Source organism: Lampetra planeri, chromosome 25 (assembly GCF_965212315.1).
Source record: "Lampetra planeri chromosome 25, kcLamPlan1.2.h2, whole genome shotgun sequence".
Taxonomy (NCBI): domain Eukaryota; kingdom Metazoa; phylum Chordata; class Hyperoartia; order Petromyzontiformes; family Petromyzontidae; genus Lampetra; species Lampetra planeri.
Window position 1 is genome coordinate 6,589,149 of NC_136131.1, and position 20,200 is coordinate 6,609,348.

At 52.6% G+C, this 20,200-nt stretch overlaps 1 protein-coding gene across 1 annotated transcript in view; it reads right to left on the reverse strand.

The window, feature by feature from the left end:
- LOC144727332 (serine/threonine-protein phosphatase 2A 56 kDa regulatory subunit epsilon isoform-like) overlaps positions 1 to 19,743 on the reverse strand; it is a 32,716-nt gene extending 12,973 nt beyond the window's left edge. The window contains exons 1-2 of the mRNA XM_078606076.1: positions 19,204 to 19,743; positions 3,270 to 3,466 (exon numbers count right to left, since the gene is read on the reverse strand). Of these exons, the coding sequence (XP_078462202.1) occupies positions 3,270 to 3,466; positions 19,204 to 19,357 (351 nt within the window). The 5' untranslated portion in view covers positions 19,358 to 19,743. The remainder of the gene's footprint in view (positions 1 to 3,269; positions 3,467 to 19,203) is intronic.
- Positions 19,744 to 20,200: the final 457 nt, after the last annotated feature.

Genomic DNA, 20,200 nt, shown 5'->3' on the forward strand with positions numbered 1-20,200 from the left:
TAAAACACAAAGCGAGTAAACACGAAACAGAGGGACCCACGCGCGACCCGCCGAACCTGGCCACCCTAACGCCGGCACCTGGCAACGCATTCCTGGCAAAGGCGGCATTCTAGCAGACCTAATCCCTCAAACCCCAGATGAAGAGCGTAGCGTTATGTGCGGCGGATACTTGGAGAGAGGAAGACGTAAGAACAAGGCTGGAAAGTCTCAATATGTGGGCTTTGGCGATGAATGGAGGCAATCTGTTGGAGTGAAAGATGGAGGCTCGAGGGCAGGCTTGGGAGGAGAGGAGCCGGCGTTAGAATGATGCTGCCATTGCAGGAGATGTACATTGGCCACCATCTCGGAGGTGAAAGCTCGTGCTGACGGAAGGTGCTGAAGGAAATTATTCTGGGGACAGAAACCGAGAGGCAGTCCAAGAAAGATGCTGCTAGACTGCCTGAAGGAAGGAGCACGTATATTATTATTACATTTTATGTTTTGTTCCGCAGTTGTATTTAGACATTCAAATCTGGATGCTTGTTTGTCATAATTAAGGCCAGTTCTCCCTTGAAAGAGAAACTTCAGATCTTAGTCGGCTATTACCCCATTAACGACGTCGCCTATCGCTCTACGTCTTATTGCGGCATACCTTGACCTTAAAGGGTCTTTCAGGTCGAGTTATGCCAAAGAAAGAATTGCCCAGAAGGAAATCAGTGTAAAATGTGTCTTCCATTAGTGAAGGCCTCTGGGTATAAAAAAAAACCATCGGTGTCAATGCCCTCCAAGGGGAACATTCCACAATCAGCATGTGCAGAGCAATGCTCCGGACCGGCTCACAGCAAATCCGCATCGGGTTTTTACAAGATCACATAAAACAGGTGCCTCCCGCACACACTCATTGTGAACGCTCTCCAATAAGACCCACCCTCTAATTACTCCTGCACGGCACACCCACCCACCCACCCAGCCACTCACCGCCAAGTGCGATTTAAAAATAAAACAAAACTCAAATAACACATTGCGTGCCAGAACACCCACTTCATCTGGAGTGCCACGCGATGGTGACACCGTGGCAATGGCTCTCACGGTGCCGCAGTCACAGCGTCACATCATGCGACAAAAGTCCAGAAATCTGAAGACGGACTCCCAACGAAGGAGGCATCGGTGTTGCTGGTCGGAGGTGGGGAGGCAGGACTGAGAATCATCGTGCAAACGAAAAGACAAGGCCTGCACGAATGGACCCACCAATTTAAGAGGCCAGCGTTAGACGCAGCCAATTAAACGTAAATTACCCATTCCTTGCCGCCCCTGGGGGCTCGGGCAGGCAATAAATAAAAATAACGCCCCGGCATAATCGTAAGTGCGACATGGGCTGAAAACTAAACAGCTTTTTAATCATAACAATTGGCCGACTCCACCACGGCACGTTTGCAGCAGACGCTAACGAGCTGCCGCGAGGTGTTGCTGGTAAATAGCAGAGGGAAGCTGCTGGTAGCGCCGGCGCCGCAGTGAGCACCTTCCACCAACGTTGTAACAAGCCACGCCAAGATTTACGGCGTTAAAACATCCGTGGGCATGCGGGTGAATTTCCTACGTAACCAAAGAAAATCCACTGCTGTATGCGGCGCTCCGTGTGTGTAACGAGCTGCTACATGTGATGATGTAATCGATGGACTGGATTACAATTGATTATTGTGATGTTATCCATGTTGCCCATGGCCAGAAATCGAATCCAGGTCACCGAGTTGGTCACTCAGTACGCCAACTACTTTGCCACCACTCCTCACACCTATGTAGACACAAGGCTTTGTGTAAGCATACTACAATAAGTCATCCTAATGAATTACTGCTGCTTCGGTGACTGCTGGGATGAAGTATAAATGATAGCAGATTTTTCCTTCGTTTTTTAATCAAGTTGCACAGCTGGTGAAGCAGACACCTTTGCACTAAAATGTAAACCACCACTGCTATGAACGCATCAATCACTGGGCTTCATTTAGTGAGAGCTACACCGAGAGAGAAAGGGGAAGAGATGGATTACGCAACAGTCGCCACTCAGAGACACCATCGTGACTGTTAAGAAACCCAAGTGAGCTTGGGTAGCAATCGTCCCTCGAAGGGATGATGAGCGCTGATCAAGGAGAAGGAGCGGCAGTCAAATGAGGGACCAAGCCCAGGAGGGCATACACCGTGGAGATGGAGTGATTACATTAACTCGTGTGCAGCTGCTTGGTGGATCGTTGCAGGACCGTGAGGCATGGGCAGGAGCTTGGAGAGACCTTCATCCAGGGGCGCCCAGATGGCGAGATGTTATCTCCCTCGCCTGGTATGCAGGACGTCACGGGTTCGATTTCAACCCTGACGCCTGTATATTTGGTGTATGCATGTTCTCCCCGTGGTCGCGGTGTTTTTTCCCTCCACATTAGATTCAACACTGCTATTAATTTCTACGTGATATCAATTGTGGCTGCGTCACTGCTGAAAACGAACTAAAGAGCTCAGTGGACATTACGTCGTAAATAAAATTGTTTAGTTTGAAAAAAAAAGTTTAGTTTATTAACGATGGCTGGTGATGATTACTCAACAACACAACAGGTTGCTGCTGCTGCTGGAGGACAAGGTGTAGCGGTGTCGTGTCAATAAACTCTTTTGCAAGGGAGACCTGGCGGTTTCGGCGACAGAGAAGAAACAAAAACGCAGGGCACAGCCAGGACAGCGCGGGCCTGAGACAACAGCGGAATTTGCTCGTCCACTCACCCCACCCCCTACCCCCCCCACAAAGATCCCTTTACCCAAAAAGGAAGGCTTTCCTAGGCAAACACCAGGGTTCAAGACGAGGTCGGTAAACAGTGCAGCCGCTCCGCTGAGGGGTTCAAGTGTTCGGCTCAGATTTTTCCCCCCCCCCTCGCATCTTGAGTCCGGCTTCGGCCCCGAAAATAAATAGGAAGCGCTCATCCTGTTACAAACTCTCGCGTGGGGTTTGCGGTGTCACTCAAAGCGCCATGGCAACAGCTCTCAAGCGCACACACGCTACAGGCAGGCCACAGGACAAACATTTGCCAGTTTTAATGAACGTGGACTGCCCTTTTGTGCATCCACTGTTGGATGACGACCTCCCCATGCCACCACCGCCACCCGCGACGGGGTGGAAGTGGTGTATCTAGTATACACCACTTCCACCACCTATCATACACCACCATACATCACTATCACCACCGCCCACCATACACTATGACTGCCCACCATGCCACCACACACCACCGCACAGCACATCCACCGCCACCCACCATGCGTATGATCTCGGGGTAGAGTGGCTCTGTGAGAGAGCCGCGCCCCGAGGTGAGGTGGTCGAGCAGCTCGTTGAGCACAGCGCGCTTCAGCTCCTTGGCCTTGAGGTCGGAGACAGAGTCGAGGAAGTCGAACACCAGGCAGCACTGCTGCAGCTTGTGGCAGAACAGCTCCTGCACCTCCCCCGGCGGCGTGTCTGTGCGGGCGCAGCGAGCCGTGGGGAAGAATGATCACGAACATGCACGGATCCCCACAGCGCCCTCCGACACGTGGCCGTCCTCGCAAGCGAAGCCATTTACTTGAATTTCTGGAAACAATACAAAAGTAATAACAGCCGAGGTACACATCCTCCAAAGGACCGATGCGCACGCACGTAAACAGACAGCGCTCTCCGGCTGTGATCTTAGGAATGGGGTAAAAACAGGATAGAATGAGGCCACGAGAAGGAGAGAAGATAGGAAGAAGACAGTAAGAAGATAAAAGATTGGAAGAAGACGACAATGGTGGGATGAAATTGCATCACGGTGACGATGGAGCGGTGTTCATTCTGCTCTACATGACAGTCTTCTTCTGCACACCTGACACGAGATGACCAATTTGTCTCCAACGAACCAATTCATCAGTTCATCAACTAATTACGGATGATTTTTACGCTCCAGATATGAATCGCAGCTGTCAGAATCGGCGTTGAACAATTCACGTAATCGCACTCCTCAGTATGTGTTAAAGGTCCAGAGAGGCAGGCACACATACAGACGACACACACACAACCCGTGTTTTATTAAGTTACCCAAACAGCATAGGCCATGATAAGATTACAATTTCAAATGATGCACTGCTTCTAAAGACCCCAACTAACCCACAACAGACAAGAAGGTCGTTAGTTTAATCGTTGGTTGCTGTTTTGTGCGGCATATCGCTCTGCGGGGGGGGGCGGGGGCTTCAGCCCACCAAGCAGAAACCCAACGTAGTAGCGCGCGGTCCGTGGCGATTACAAATCGTAACTAATCCCTCCGAGCCGCCCTCGTTGTTCCGTTGAAACCTGTCGCAATCCAGCTGACCAGAGCACAGGCCGGCACACTGCTCACCACCCACCCCCCCCGCCGGCATCACCGAGCCTCTAATCATCAGGATGGGCGCGCGTCGGCCGTTTAAAACGCAACCTGTAATTCCGCTGCATAAAAGGGCACCATTAAAGATTGATAAACTGCGCTCAATACACGGTGTCTGTGGACGCCAACTGGCGGATTAACAATGTAGGAACGTGCCAACGCGTTCAATACGTTTACAGCCAAAGTAATAACACAAAGTGCAATGGTTTCCCGTCATTCGCACTGTCATAGCAGCCGCAGCAGCGATGGCAGCCGCAGCAGCGATGGCAGCTCGGTGTATAATACTCGCGACTTCAGAGTCTACGTCAAAATCACCACGCAAGCCTCCGATCTCATCAGGTCTCGGAAGCTAAGCAAGTATCGTCCTGGGAATGCCAGGTGTTGTGGGCTTGGACTATGAGATGGCCAGGAGATGGCAGTACAGCAATGAACTCCGGCACCCATCTGTACGGAGTTTGGATGTATGTGTGGGTTTTCCCGGGTTGTCCAGTTTCTCCCCACGTGAAGCTATAAATAAACTCCTTCATGGAACAGGTCAAACATTCCAATGCAGGATGCTCCTCAAAAGAGTGTCTTGACACTCAGCGAAGCTTTCCTGGATCAAAAGGGCATTATTATTTCCCATTGTTATTACAGTCAAGGGGTTTCTTCCATCATAGCACGACCTGGGCCTCGTTCACGATGCGAGGATTACAAGTCGCTACGAATCCCTCCGAGCCGCCCTTGTGCTCCGTCGAAACCCGTCGCAAGTTAAATCCCAAGAAACAAAGGGACCTTTTGTCTTGGGACACACCTAAGTATGTTGAACTTCTTTCGCACCGCACGTAGGCATCCGTGCAAACCGGAGGCTGCACGAAGCAGGAGGTCTGGCGAGCATTTCGAGCTATTGTCGGTTACAAAGAGATAAAGACGTCGGGACTCGTGTTGAGGCACACAGCTGTTGTGATGGCACCGGACGGACGTGGAATTGAAATGCATGGGAGTGGCGTAGCCGTGGCAACATTCGGGCACCATAATGGGGCACCCGACCATGACTTTGAATTGGGTTCGGGAAAGCCTTTGTCATGCAGCCTCAACGATCGCCATCCAAAGTACGAGATAATCCGTTCGGTTTGTGGGAAGCGTCTTGCTTAACATACCTGACCACGAGGTGAGTGACTGAGGTGGCTTTGGGAGCGAGTCAATTAGATAACAATGGCCAGGTGCTAGCGGTGATGGGAGGGATGGAGAGGGGAGGGATGGTGAGGGGAGGGATGGTGAGGGGAGAGAGGGGGCGGTCTTGGCAAGCGAGAGGTCTGGCCTGCAGTCAGACATGGTCTCGTGTCAGCATCAGGTCCAAATAGGAACTATTTCCCACCCCCACCTACCATGAATCCTGGCACATTGCTCACTTTGATGGTATGTGATAGTATGTGAGAGTAAGTCATGGCACATCACAGTGTGGCACGGTACAACATACCACAGGACCTGTTTATTTTGTCCGTAATATCTTTTTTTAAGTACACACGAGAGCACACGCACACAAACAAACTCAAGACAGGAAAACACGGGGGGCTGGATGGGTGTGAGAAACATTTCTCTCCTCGCAAATCACGCCAGCGGGGCTTCTAATGGCAAGAGCGCCGTCTGTACACGTTATGCACAGCAGTGGGGCGGGTCGGTAATTACCGGGAACGCGCCACTGCGCATGCTTCGCGTGGCTGATTAAGTCGCTTAACAAGTGACTTTAACCTCGGGTTGCACACTACGAAAACTAATTCCTACGCACCATCGTGGCCGCGGCGCGACTCGCGCGGCGCTTGCACAATCCTCAACCCAATTACGGCGCTCGTGCCACCATAGTTTGACCCACGAGCCACGCGCGCTCCCGTCGCTCCAATTCGCCGACGCCAAGGACAGCGCAAGCCCCCTCCCCACTCCCCGCTCCACGGAGGCCTCCCTCCACCTCGACTGGCGACCGGCACCTCCCGTGAACCCTGGCGTCAAAGCGGTGTGCGAGGGACAATCCCGTCGCGTTACTGTCGCCCCACGCACGGTTCACGGGGCCTACAAGGGAGGGAGACCCTGCTCTGGGTCTGATTCTCTCACGGTCTCACTCTCTCTCACTCTCTACATCACCCCCTCTTGCTCTCCATCGCTATCTTTTGTTCACTCTTATCACTCCGTGTCGATCTTGCTCTCTCGTCCCTCTCCCTTTTGCTTGCTCTCACTCGGCGATGCGCCGACCGTGCCAGGAAGCACCTGTCACTCTCGAGAGAATCGGAGAGGAGAAGAATTGGAAACGCTTCCACAGCCCCTCCCGAGGCCCTCCTCCTCCCCATGTTGTCTCTCTACCCTCTGAAGACAAAAAGTGGGTCACACCTTGTGTTTGACAGTGCAACCCTCAGCTGCCCCGCTGCTACTGCTGCTGTTTACCGCTGTGCCTTAATTTAGAGTTCTCAGGGTTGGGCGTTCCCATAGAACACAGACGGTCACTTAGAGGTGCGTCACGTTTACGGGGTGCGATGAACAATGGTGGCGTTACCGGTGGCGGGAGGGGAAGAAGGGTCGGGTGAGAGTTGAAACTTGGGTGGGGTGTAACCTCGGCTCCTGCCACGCAAACAATGCAGCCGCCTAGACCTCATTGTCGCATCACGACCTCATCGTACCCCTGTGACCTCTCACGTGGACCTCAATGCACTGCCTGCTGTGGCCTCATGGGTTCACTAACCTAAGTACACGGCACTGCTGTGAGCTCTCCTGAGAACGCCCTCTAAAACCCCACGATCGTGTCACCCAGCTGGACTCCAGCTGGACTCCAGCGTGACTCCGTGGCGACTCGGGGTGACTCCAGGGCGACTCCATCATGCCTTAAGACTTCTAATACGAACAGGCTGTACCGACCGTAAATCCATCTCTCCGCGCGAACGTTCCCGGTCGTGCCAGGCACGGTCCCCCGGAAAACTCACCGGCGTCATCGAGACAAGCAATTAGCCTAAGTGGGCGACAAACAACACGGCCTGGCCGGCTTCCAGGACGTGTCGTCATCCCTGCTTACGCACAGCGAAAACGCACGAGGCTGCCTCTCCATCCCACCCTGCCACCGCCACCACCGTCACTACCAAAAGAGAATGTGGCGCTCTGGTCTAACCAAATCATAACAATGGGCATTCTAAATCCACAAACGGATTAAGGCCTTCCCGGGCCATTTAGGTGATGAGGGTTTTTGACCATACTTCACCATATTGGTCAGTGCGGGACGGTGATGCGGTTCTGATATTAGTCGCCACTGATGTGTGGCCGTGGCCAAGAATTAGCTCACTGGCCGTGACCAGGAACCAAACTCAGATCCCCGGGTTCACGGAGCAGCTGTGCTAACCACTGGGTCACCACGTCCCCCCCCCACCGCCCCATGTATATAATGTACACGTTATGAGATCTCTTTTACCAGTGGCAAAATATAGTCGTAGGTTTTTACCCTTTCAAACTGGTACAAAACTGACACCTTTATTCAAGGTATCTTGTACCACTTTGAAAGGGTAAAAACCTACGACTATATTTTGCCACTTGTAAAAGAGATCTCATAGTGTAAATGCTTACCCCGAGCTCTCAATACTCTGATATTGCACTGTGTTTGAGTTGTACGCCTTCTGGTGTCATCTGGTCCAACACCAATGGGGACTAGGCTCTAAAGAAAGCCGTCTCGGGTGTGGACCAATCAACTTCAAGGACAGTGCATATTATTATCATTATCAGAGTTGCTTCTTTTTGTTTGCTTTTTTGACTACTTGTGTTGTGGTTATTGCAAACATGATGCCTTGAATAAAGGTGTCAGTTTTGTACCAGTTTGAAAGGGTAAAAACCTACGACTATAATGTACACGTTGTCAGGGACTGCCCCTTGTGGCGGCTAGAATGTGGAATGGACAGGCTTATCTCGTTGACTTGGCAATTCAAGTGGTTGAGCGATTTGTATATGAACCTGTGACATCACCGATCAGGAGAAGAATTGAATTTGTACTCATTACAGTTTGTCAGAGGTAGAAAGTAGGTTGTGCGCAGAACCACCTGTGCCCGGCCTCTGCCGACTTTCGGAAGAGCGGCTCACATAGCTCTCCGATGACGAGCGACATTTCACCCCACCTGCTGGGATCTTCTTCACTTCAGTTCCTGAGAAAGCTCTTGGCTCGTCGAGCGAAACGTCAAGACATCGTGTTGGACATCGCAAGGTGGCACAAACCCAACAATACGAGGGAGAGCTGCACAGAAAGCACAACCGCGAACAAACCCAGGCAGTAGGAGGTCACATGCGAGAGCCCTCCAGGCCAGAGTGTGCATCTTGTTTGGAATGATGTTCTGCAGGGACGAATTATAAAGCCGGACACAGTAATTGGTTAATTGCTCAGAATGTAACTGTTCACTCTCCCTTGCCCCCCCTCCCCCTACGCTTCCCACCCAGCTCTCTTTCAAATGATTACATGAATAATCACGAATCGAGGTCACAATACAATTCAAACACGACATTTAAACAGGCTCGTTTGAATTCCTCCTATTCTTCCTGCCTCGTGTGCAGGGTCCAGTTTGCGGCACGACCCCAAGTGCAACATCAGCAAGTGATTTGCAAAAATCTATACATATCGGTTATCGGAAATATTTCATCGTCATTCACACACTTCGATGCGTGCGTCGTGAGCATCAACCATGTTCACTCGCTGCTGGCCTGACCCAAAAACAGGGAGGAGGGTGAAGAAAACCCCAGTCGACGGGCAGGCGACATGCCTACCCGGGCTCCCCCTGAAATCTGCGATCGATAAGAGGCTCCGCGGACACGGCCGCCCCGAGCTCAGACCGTGCTCAGGTGTGGGAGCGTGCATGCACGGGGAGTGTCTGTCCGTGGAATGCAGTTTCTGTTTGTTTACCAGATTTTATGGGTCTGCATGTGGGTAGGTTTGGTGGAGCGAAAGCGTAGTGGCTAGTACACTGCTACAGACCCGTTGACCCGAGTTCGATTCTTGGCCACGGCTAATATTTAGTGGCAGATATTTTAACTGGTCCTGGGCTTTCCCTCCCCAAGGTTGACTGAGCCTTAAATGAGTACTTGGCATGGTGTGTAAGCACATAAACAGTCTGTATAGTGATATGGTTTACTTTTGCCCTTGTTTGCATGCGTGCGCATATAGGTGTGTTGGTATCTAAGTGCAGGGGTCAAGCGGAATTTATTTAGCATAGCCGATTTTATAAAGTTTGCATAACTGGAGTTATTGTACTCGTTATGACCTAGCAAAGGTGACTGACCGACACACACAGAGCCAAAAGGCGGCCTCGTGACACGAAGAGGTCCCATCCCTGTCACGGCACGCGCGCTCCCGACAGCAACCGTGTGTGTGTGTGTGCGACGTAAGTGGGATGGCACGGAGTCGGGGGTTGTGAGAGGAGGGAGCAGAGAAATGTGATTAAACTACGTGGTCTGAGTGAGCACACCTCAATTAGAGTGGGACCGAGTGCCACGAGATGAATAATGAAACGCTTGTTCGCCGGCGGGGATCGCAAAACGAGCGGATTTGGAAATGAAATCAGATCCGAAACAGATCGGCTCACTCAGCCACTCGCTCGCTTCACTCATTCACCGAGCCGCTCGCTGGCTCGCTCATTCACTCGATTGCTTATTTGCATACTTAGTGAGTCACTCACCCAGGCACTTGCTCGCTCACCCACTCGCAAGTCCCCTCACTTAATCCCTCAAACTCACACTGGCTCCCTCACTCTCAGCCATGCACTCACTCGGTGCCTTGTAAACAATCAAGCGCAATGTGCCACTACGCTGCTCGTTCTCATGACCACATCCTCCGTTAACTCCTAAAGATCTCGGTTTTTACGTCACCACCAGGTTTGCCCCCTCCTCACCCCCCACCCCACGTGTACTGCCATCACCTTATAATTCCACCTGAACAACTTGCGGATATGAGGCCAATCCGGATTACACTCGATGTGCCGGATTAAAGACAGTGTGGGCCTGCGACCCCACGAGGATGAAGCAGCACATGCATCTTGCTCAGGCCGCTTGCATTAAAGACTTGGCAATGAGAGCACCAGAGCTGTGACCTGGCATTACGTGCATGTGCAACTATTACAGTCGAGACGGGCAGATTTTCATGAAATTAAAGCTCAACATAGCTCAAGAGTCGATGTTCTCCATTGTATAATCAACCACGCTATAACCACTGCTCGACTAAGGTCCCTCCAAACTGTCGGCATTCCTCACGGTCACGCGATGTAACCAATCCATCCAGCTCCTGCATAGGAGCATAACGCATGGCCCAATCTCTGCATTTGCACAGTGGACATCCGCTCGGGTGAGTTTCCACACCTTGTTTGCCACTCCACTGTTAGTGTCAACCACTGGCCATCATCCCTCCAAGCTACGTGTCTTGCCCAAGCCCAATTACTTGTTCTTGACAGGCAATATTGGCGATATTGATATGTTTGTTGGATGTCATGTGTTCGTGTGACCCCTCTAGTGACCAGAGGCCACAAATATTCAAAAAGCAACTGATTCTTCAATCAAACCGTGAAGTTCACTGGATGGAAAGGACAAGTTGTTGCACTGCTTGTGGCTACGTTGCTGCCTCACGTCCCCCGTCACACGGTAACAGAGCTCCACTATGAACCGCTGCTCACTACAAATCGACTGTTCACCACAACCCATACACACCGCTCTCTCATTCTCTCACTCTCCTCCTCGTAACATTTCCCAGCACATGACACTTTGGGCAGCGGGGTAAAAACAACAACACAACGCCACTTTTATGCCCTAAATAGTTTGGAAACGTAAACCCAGGGCCGCGTCGTACAATCGTGGCTCTTTTAAGCGCACACGAGCGCAGCGAGAGATTACAGTGACGCGATCCAAGCCGATCCATGAACCACGTCAGCCGCTCAACAACACCCCCCGTGGACCTTTCCTCCTCCGTGGGAAGGCGGCTGCTTCTCTCTGCTGCCCCCAGTCTGGAGCTCTCAGCCTTCGACCTGGCCATCCACACTGCTGACCGTCTCCCTGTTTGTGTCCTGGGCTAAGACTTCTCCTCCCTCGCCTCTTTCTGCAATTGCCGTGGTTAAATATCCAGCGTTTCACCGTCCCTTATTCTATTATTAGATGCCTCTCACCTAAAACATGCAGGAAATAGTTCAAGAGGCCCCATCCTTCTGATGAGACCCAATGAAGTCGAATCCAATACAGGAGTTTGCCTTGGTTCAACGGCATTGTTTACATGACATTTGCCATCAAGCCCGGCTGTACAATTACGACTGCTGTGCACATTTTCACTACAGCCATCAACTCTGCAGCCAAATCACCTTCAGTGCATCCAATCCCATTGGAACTTCGACGCTAAGTAGGGTCGATCCTGCTCAGTACGTGCATGAGCCACTCCCTGGAAATACCAGGCGCAGTAGGCTTGGTCTGCGAGATGTCCAATCCATCTGTGCATGAGTATTAACCCCTCATAAGCATGGGCTTTCTCCGGGTACTGTTGCATTCCTTCCTTCAATGGTCCACAATGACAGACCAGTTCCAGACGTAAAAAATAAGCCACGATAAATCCACTGCTGGATGAAGGCCTCCCCATCACTCCCTCACGGTGCTGCAAGGCAACAATCCACCCAATACGTGCAGATTGGTTCCCCAACGAACGCAGATGCCATCCCACGTTCATGCGAGCAGCAAGACACCGGCTCTTGTTTTGAATCATCATCATCTCCTTTCAAAACTCTCTTGGCACCATTCCTCCCACCACAAGGGGGGTGGGGCGTCCCAGGGAGCCCCGGCAACTTGCTTGGTGGGAGCAGTGGGAGGAATGCTCAGCGCGTGCGCAAACTTGCCCCGCGATACGAACGAACACGCGGAGTGCCTCTCCCACTAGCGCGCGCTCACTGACACACTCGCGCGAGTGTGTCTGTGCGTGCGCACACTGACACACTCGCGCGAGTGTGTCTGTGCGTGCGCACACTGACACACTCGCGCGAGTGTGTCTGTGCGTGCGCACACTGACACACTCGCGCGAGTGTGTCTGTGCGTGCGCACACTGACACACTCGCGCGAGTGTGTCTGTGCGTGCGCACACTGACACACTCGCGCGAGTGTGTCTGTGCGTGCGCACACTCGCTCCCTCACTCACACTCGCTCGCGCACGCACGCACGCTCCCTCACTCACACTCGCGCGCACACTCACTCACACTCGCGCGCGCACGCTCCCACACTCGCGCGCGCACGCTCCCTCCCTCGCGCGCGCACGCTCCCTCCCTCGCGCGCGCGCTCCCTCACGCGCGCTCCCTCACTCGCGCGCGCTCCCTCACGCACGCGCTCCCTCACGCACGCGCTCCCTCACGCACGCGCTCCCTCACGCACGCGCTCCCTCACGCACGCGCTCCCTCACGCACGCGCTCCCTCACGCACGCGCTCACGCACCCTCCCTCACTCGCGCGCGCGCGCTCCCTCACGCACGCTTCCTCACTCGTGCGCGCGCACGCACGCTCCCTCACTCACTCGCGCGCGCTCCCTCACGCACGCTTCCTCACTCACTCGCGCGCGCTCCCTCACGCACGCTTCCTCACTCGTGCACGCGCACGCACGCTCCCTCACTCGCGCGCTCCCTCACTCGCGCGCGCGCACGCACGCTCCCTCACGCACGCACACTCCCTCACGCACGCACGCACGCTCCCTCACGCACGCACGCACGCTCCCTCACGCACGCACGCACGCACGCTCCCTCACGCACGCACGCTCCCACACACACGCTCATTTCATCTTGACCCACGCCCATCATCCACGAGGCATCACCACAGCATGAAACGGTAAACATCACCTCCTCCATTGTCACATTTGTATTGCACTCGTTGACATGAATAGGTGGCGTTTATTAAAACCAAAGTTATTTGGTAACACAAACGGGACGGAAACAAATGCATCCTACTTGAGCACTGGACAAAACAATGTGCATGTCCTTTCTATTTTGCCGAATAAATTAATTGAGGATGAAGAGAATGAGCAGTAAATAATATGCAGGGGTATAGATTCCAGCCAGATAGGTAAAATTAGGATGCAACTGTAAAATCAAAGTGTAAAGCACAGCACAAAACACCATCATCATCGGACACGATTAATCCACTGCTGGAAGAAGCCTCCTCAAGCCATCGCTATATCTCACAGTCCCAGAACATAACAATCCACACAGCACCTGCACAGAAGCAGACTACATCGCTAACTACAGCTCCGCAGTGGAATGACTGCTATAGAAAAACAACTCCATTGTAGAAAACAGAAAAAGTGACTCAACTTGCTACATAGGCTTTTTCGATCTGAGCAAGTGGAATTGGTTCTCTTACTTCTGCATGGAAACTCAAGTCTCTCTCGCTCTCTCCGATCCTTCCGGCTTCATTCTCCTCCCACTCAGAAACCCAACTCTGGGGCGCATTTGTAAACAGGTAAACGCGTCACACACACATGGACCAAGGGATTTTACTGCTGCGGTCCCTTTAAACGCGTTCGACGAAACGGGACCTGTGGTTACGCATGCTCACACACACACACGGCATTTAAACGAAGCCGTCTCTCAGCTCGACTGAGCATTATGCTTTACAATTCGTATTTGCATCGCGCATATATTCAGCTGCACCTATGACCAAGTCACCCGAAATGCACCCGATCCCGTTAGATCTTGGAAGACAGGGGTCAAGTTGAGCAAAGACCCCGCTTGCATTGGCAGCTACCAAGCACAGCAGATGTTGTAAGCTTCAGGGGCGATGCAATGTGCAGCCGAGGACAGTGCAGCCAAAGCCGCTGTTGCGCTCCACTCCTATGCCTCCATGTGCACGCTCTTCACCTTTAGCAACCCTCACTGACCAGCGTGGGGAAATACGGTCAATTAATACTCTTTGGGTTCTTTCGGTAAAGTCACGTAGGTGAAAATAATAAAATTAAATAAAAAATGAAAACAACTAAATTAAATCACGACGTTTCGGGCGCAACACAAGCGTCCTTCATCAGGTGGGGGACCACCACAGCGGTCAATTAACCCCCACGATCCGCACGGTGTGGGGGGAGGGAGGCACTCGTCCAGCAGCAGGGTGACAAGAAAAGGGCCATGCGTGTGCATTGCGCAAACGGAGCTCAATCTCGATATTCAGCGTTAGGGCTGTATCAGTGGCCCCGCACCAGCAACGTAAATTCCACATTCCTCTGGCGTGCGCCGGTCTCCCCGAAGCATAACCATGGCTGACCTCCGACAAAGTGGTAGAGGCGCTTAAAACCACACACACGAAATGATGAAACACAAACATGTGCGATTGTCGGTATTGTAAGGCAAGCTGCCTGTCTTGTTGCTGCCAATAGCTTGTGAAAGCTGTGCCAACTCAGCGCTCTGGATAAATTTCAACAAAATTACATTTGAAGTTTATTTGACGAAAAAATAAATAAATCACGAAAACACAAGGGACCACATCTTCGGCACAGTTTTCGAGAGTTGCAAGAGAGGCTCTTTGTTCCAGTGGGCACCTTACTGTACCTGCAAGTTAAACAGATGGCACTAAATACACCGTGGAACTGAAGAGCGTGGTTGTGAGACAGTGTATTATTTGTAAATCGATCGTGTATGATGAAGCCGTTGCCATGTAACCGCTGTTATTACAGGTGCCCTCATTTGGGTTCACTTGCGATCACTGGCCCTGTTCCCTTACGCACTCACGTATGAAGCCGGCACAATAAAGCAGCGATTCAATATTTATCAGCAAGTTACGGAAAGGGCAGCGTAATCAGACGAGACGTTTCGCAGAGATCAAGCAGAGGCTCAGATTCACGACGCCTCAATTTCTCACGCCCGACCATCACCCCACGAGTCACGTGGCAACCTTGCATGGTGCGACAGGTCCACATGGTCATCCTCATTCAACTGCCCGCAAACACCTTCATCACTTTCATCATCGTGGAACTTGCCACGAACTCCACCATCACCGAACAACATCATCGTCATCACTAAGCATGCTACAACCACCTTCTGACAGACAGAGAGAACCTGGGGCTCTCATCGAGACGAGTTTGAGTTCGTGCCCCGAGCTGGGTTATCCGTCCCAGACGTAAAGTCATCCTGCTGGAACGTCGTGTTTTCTAGGACACAATGAGAGAGAGAGAGTACGGGCTGCTTTGTAAACGACCCTCAGGGAGAAGGCGATGTTGCCAACATTTGCGCTGTATTGGCTAAACACCAGGAGTGGAAACGCAACACTTTCGACCGCGACGAGCGCCGGGAGATTTTGAGATGGATTTTTTAAATGTGGTCTTGAGCCAAATACCACGGCATGGAAACGCGTGCCTAAAGGTATCAAATAATTACAGATCAATGGGGAATTGGTAAAACATGCCACTCAGGATCCCTTCCGATAAGAGGCTCGAGAGTGTGCGAGCGTTTTTCTGGATAATTACTGTCAATACGAATCAGCCTCTGATGTATTTTCGGGTTGAGCCGCGTGTTGTACAACCTGGACGCACATGGGAGGAGCTGTAGAGGATAACCGCAGAAACCTACGCAGCGGCATGAATCAGCCTCACGAGTGGATGAAGCACTATTACTCCTTATTCCTTCATTACCTAGCTTGACTGGCATCATTTTGTATTTGCGCTATGACATACAACGGAATAAAATATTTACGGCCCTCTCGTTACTCCATTGGTACATGAAGGCCTACCCATGCCGTGCCGATCATGGGTGTCGTTTGCCCATACTTCACCACCCTGATCAGTGCAGTTGGTGTAGAGGGGAGCCCAGGATCAGTTCGGAAATCAGTCACCAATGACATGAGCTGTGGCCGGGAATCGTACTTGGGTTACTGGGTTTATAACGTGATAACTTCTGCGCCTCCTCCCATACATACCATCTCATACCTTGACTAAAACTAATAATCATGTCACATGGACTCCAGCTCTCTCTTTGTTGATGCCAATTTCCATTAGAGGCCTTAAGATCTCTTCATAGCGATGTGATTAAACAATAAGTGACAAACTGTAGGCCGAGGGCACCACTGCGTGACAGCGGTGTGGAGGAGTGCACTTGAGAAATGAGCGATGGATACACTGCAGTGAACAAACACGTGAAACACAGCACTGCAACCATTGGTGAGCCCCAAGCCTTGCAAGTTGTGGGTTTTCTCCATCGAGTCCAGTTTTCTCGAACACGAAGCCAAAAACACTCATGAATGAAGTTAACCAAACATCCCAATGCAGCAGGACCCTGCTGAACAAGACTCGGCGACAAGACTTTCCTCTGCACATCAATGTCCAGAAAGTTCACCGAACAAACATGTTTGAGGGACAGCATCACAAAAAGGTCCGATGGACAAGACTGGTGACGGATTGGAAGCCAAAGAAGAAGAAAAACATGCCTGAGAGAATTACAATTACAGAGATGGAACAATGATATCCGGTTTCGATTTAAAGCTTTCGTGACTGCAGGGATTCATCTTCTTGGTTCTTTCGGTAAAGTCACGTAGAAGGGAAATAATAAAAATAAAACATAATAAAATAATTCTCACGACGTTTCGGCCACAACGCAAGTAGCCGTCCTCAGGTGAAGAACAGGTCTGTCGGGGAGACAGCGTCAGACGCTGTCCCCCCGTCAGACGCTGTCTCCCCGACAGACCTGGTCTTCACCTGAGGACGGCTGCTTGCGTTGTGGCCGATACGTCGTGAAAATTATTTTATTATGTTTTATTTTTATTATTTCCCTTCTACGTGACTTTACCGAAAGAACCAAGAAGAATGATATCCAGCTCATCTGCTGGAGGGACAGATTGTGCTACCGTACTTGAAGGCCAATGTTCATCGGCGAGGGCAGTGACTTGATCAGCGCCAATATCACGACGATGCGCTCATAACAGGAGCGGATTGATTAACGTTGGGCCCCCCGTGTCGAGCGTAGGCTGCCGGGGGCCCTCGTTCGCGTGGGACAATTTCGAGCGAACACTGCCCAGGAAATGCAGTCCCTGTGGGGCCTGACCGGGTGTGTCGGTGTGGGGGGGGGGTCCTTCCTGGAAACACGAGGGCTTTATTCTGGGCAGTGGCTCGGCTTTCGGACCACCTCGTCAAAGGACGGCACCTCTGCAGACACCGCCACAATCACGTCTCTCAAGGCTGCGTGGTCAGTGTTAACAGCAGTTTACACACAATAACGCATGCACAGACGAATACATGGACACGCCGAAATACGCTCGGCTCGCATTAACAAACAAACCACGCGCACACACAGATACCAACTCGCACAACACAAACATGCACACACCACGTAGAAGTTAACTTACACAAAGACCAAAACTCCCCCGTATAGCCTCAGACTTTTGAGGCAAGTGCTGTTAGCAAGCACCTATGCAAGCGCGGCCGCCTTTGTCTCCCCAGTGGCGAGGTTTACATATCGTACCAGGTTGTCATTTAAAGCCAAGTCGACCAAGGGGAGGCCAGGACAGCTTCGTATAATCGTCACCGATGTTGGCCGTGGGTGGGAATCGAACTCGGCTCACAAGGTTCGTAGCGCAGGGCGCTAACCACCACCACACACACGCACGCAACTCCTTCCCCACGAGACGCACACCAACCCATCGGGTATTTCTGAATAGCGAGGCACTTGAGCCCTTGAGGTGTGAGAGCCATGCCAATGGGCGCTATGTCAGGGCTCCTGCATACCTGGGAGTGCTGTTACAGTCCGCGTGGGCGTGAGGGCGCGTGCTGTTGCGAGGGTGTGAGTGTTGCTAAGGTATGCGCCATGTTACTCTGCGTTTCGGTGTGTGTGTGCCGAGCGGCTGTGTGTGTGCGCGTGTGGGGGGGTGTTCTGTCGGGTTGTCACGATGGTTGGTTAGGGTGTCACGCTTGGGTGGAGACGGTAGAGGCAGCGATTAGCGCACGCTGTGCCATGCACTGGGCGACCTCGGTTCGAATCCCGGCCCCGGATCGGAACCGGTCCTTGGCCTTCCCCTACCCCCCCACCTTACTGACCCTACCCCCACTATGTGACGGTGGACGTTGGGGTACGTGTTGTCAGTGAACGTGCTGTTTGAATTTGGTGCTGTCAGAATGTATTTGTCAGTGTAAGTAACCCTGTACCGCTGTTGTATCTTAATGTGTTGATATGCAATGATATGGCGTGTGATTTAAACAATACATGCTATGTTAGGGTGTTGGTATGACCTATGTTGGTGTGCTGTTAAGGCAGGCTGCTATGTTATCGCCTGCGCGCTGTCAAACAGTCACCAATGTGTGTTCACATAGGTTACCACCTCCATTCACAGGGACTCACCGGGTGCCATCCACAGCAAAAAGTGACCCACCGGGAGTCACAAGGTAACAACGCTAGCCCTGTCAGAAGCCATCCTCAGCTCAGGGAATCAACCCCCAGCAGCAAAGAAACCACCGGGGACGTTAAGCCACCCTCATCAACCACAGCCACTCAAAAGGGAACCATGGTCACCCACACGAGGTCACCTCCAGCCAGAGGGTTCCACCAGAAGCCACCCCAAGTCACAGAATCCTACCCTCTATCAACCTCAGCCAAGAGAACGACACTCAGGTCCTCCGGTCATCCAATCGTCACTGCCACTTACTCCTGTCACCCCAAACCAACAGGGACCTACCAAGTCCACCAGGGTGACCTCCAAACCCAGCGTCGTACCAGAAGCAACTCCAAAAGGCACAGGGAGCCTCCTCCAGCAGTCCACCCCAGCCAAAGGAGACCACCCCTGCCACGGGGACCTATCATGACGCACAAGGACCCACCGGGACCCTACTACCTCCCACCTCCGGCACCCACCTTTGAGAAGGGGCAGGGGGCTGAGCTCCACTGGGGCGCCCAGGGCACGGAAGAGCGATGATCGGCGCTGGTTGAGCCTCCCGGCGGCGCGGCGCACCGAGCGCTTACTGAACCCGTCCGCCTTCTCCAGCCCCACGGCACTTGCCACAGACATCGCTGCCGCCCTCTCTGCCGCGGCAGCAGCAGCACCGGGAGAGGGGGTGGTGGTGGTGGCGGCGCGTTTAATAAAGATGTAAATGCTGTGAAATGAAAGTCCAAGTGGAGAGAGTTAAAGCTCTCCCACCGCCGCCACCCCCACGCGGGGCCTCCCTCCCTCCTCCTCCTCACGGCGCCGTCATCGCCTCCTCCATCACCTTCACGGCGACAGCGACCGCGGCGAAAAGAAATGATTGAACAGAGTAAACGTTCACTGTGCGAAGCAATGTGCTTTATTCGCATTCGTGCGCGAGTTACTTTATTTTTTAAATGTTTTAATTCTGTTCTGCTTCAACAAAGTTGGCCGCGCTCCAGGCGCCGCGCCGCTCGTTATGAAGCGACTGCCGGGGCGACGGCCCTTATATACGTCACGTGATGCCCGGTGAGCGCGCTCATTGGACGGCGACGCGCAGTATTAGATTTCATAGAACGCACCGTCCGCGACCGCGCGGTCCCATTGGCCAGCGGGTGCGCACGTGACCCCCGGGGACGGGCAAACGCCTATGCTAAGTGAGAAATGTGACAATGACGGCCACGTGACGTCAGGAAAGCCGGGGGGATAGAGAGGTGGGAGGGGCCGTGGTATGTTCGTGACGTCACTACGCGTGGTGGGGGGGGCGGGGGCTGGCAAGAGCTTGCGGCCATGTTGGGTAGGGGAGTATTCCCTCCCCCCCGTTCATTGATGCGGAGGCACGGGCCGTGCGGTGACGTCACGCCAGCCCCTGCGAGTCGCTGCGTACCCCAAGAGCGCTGTCCCCCTCCCTACCAAACATGGCCGCCCTAGAAGGGGACAAACACTCGC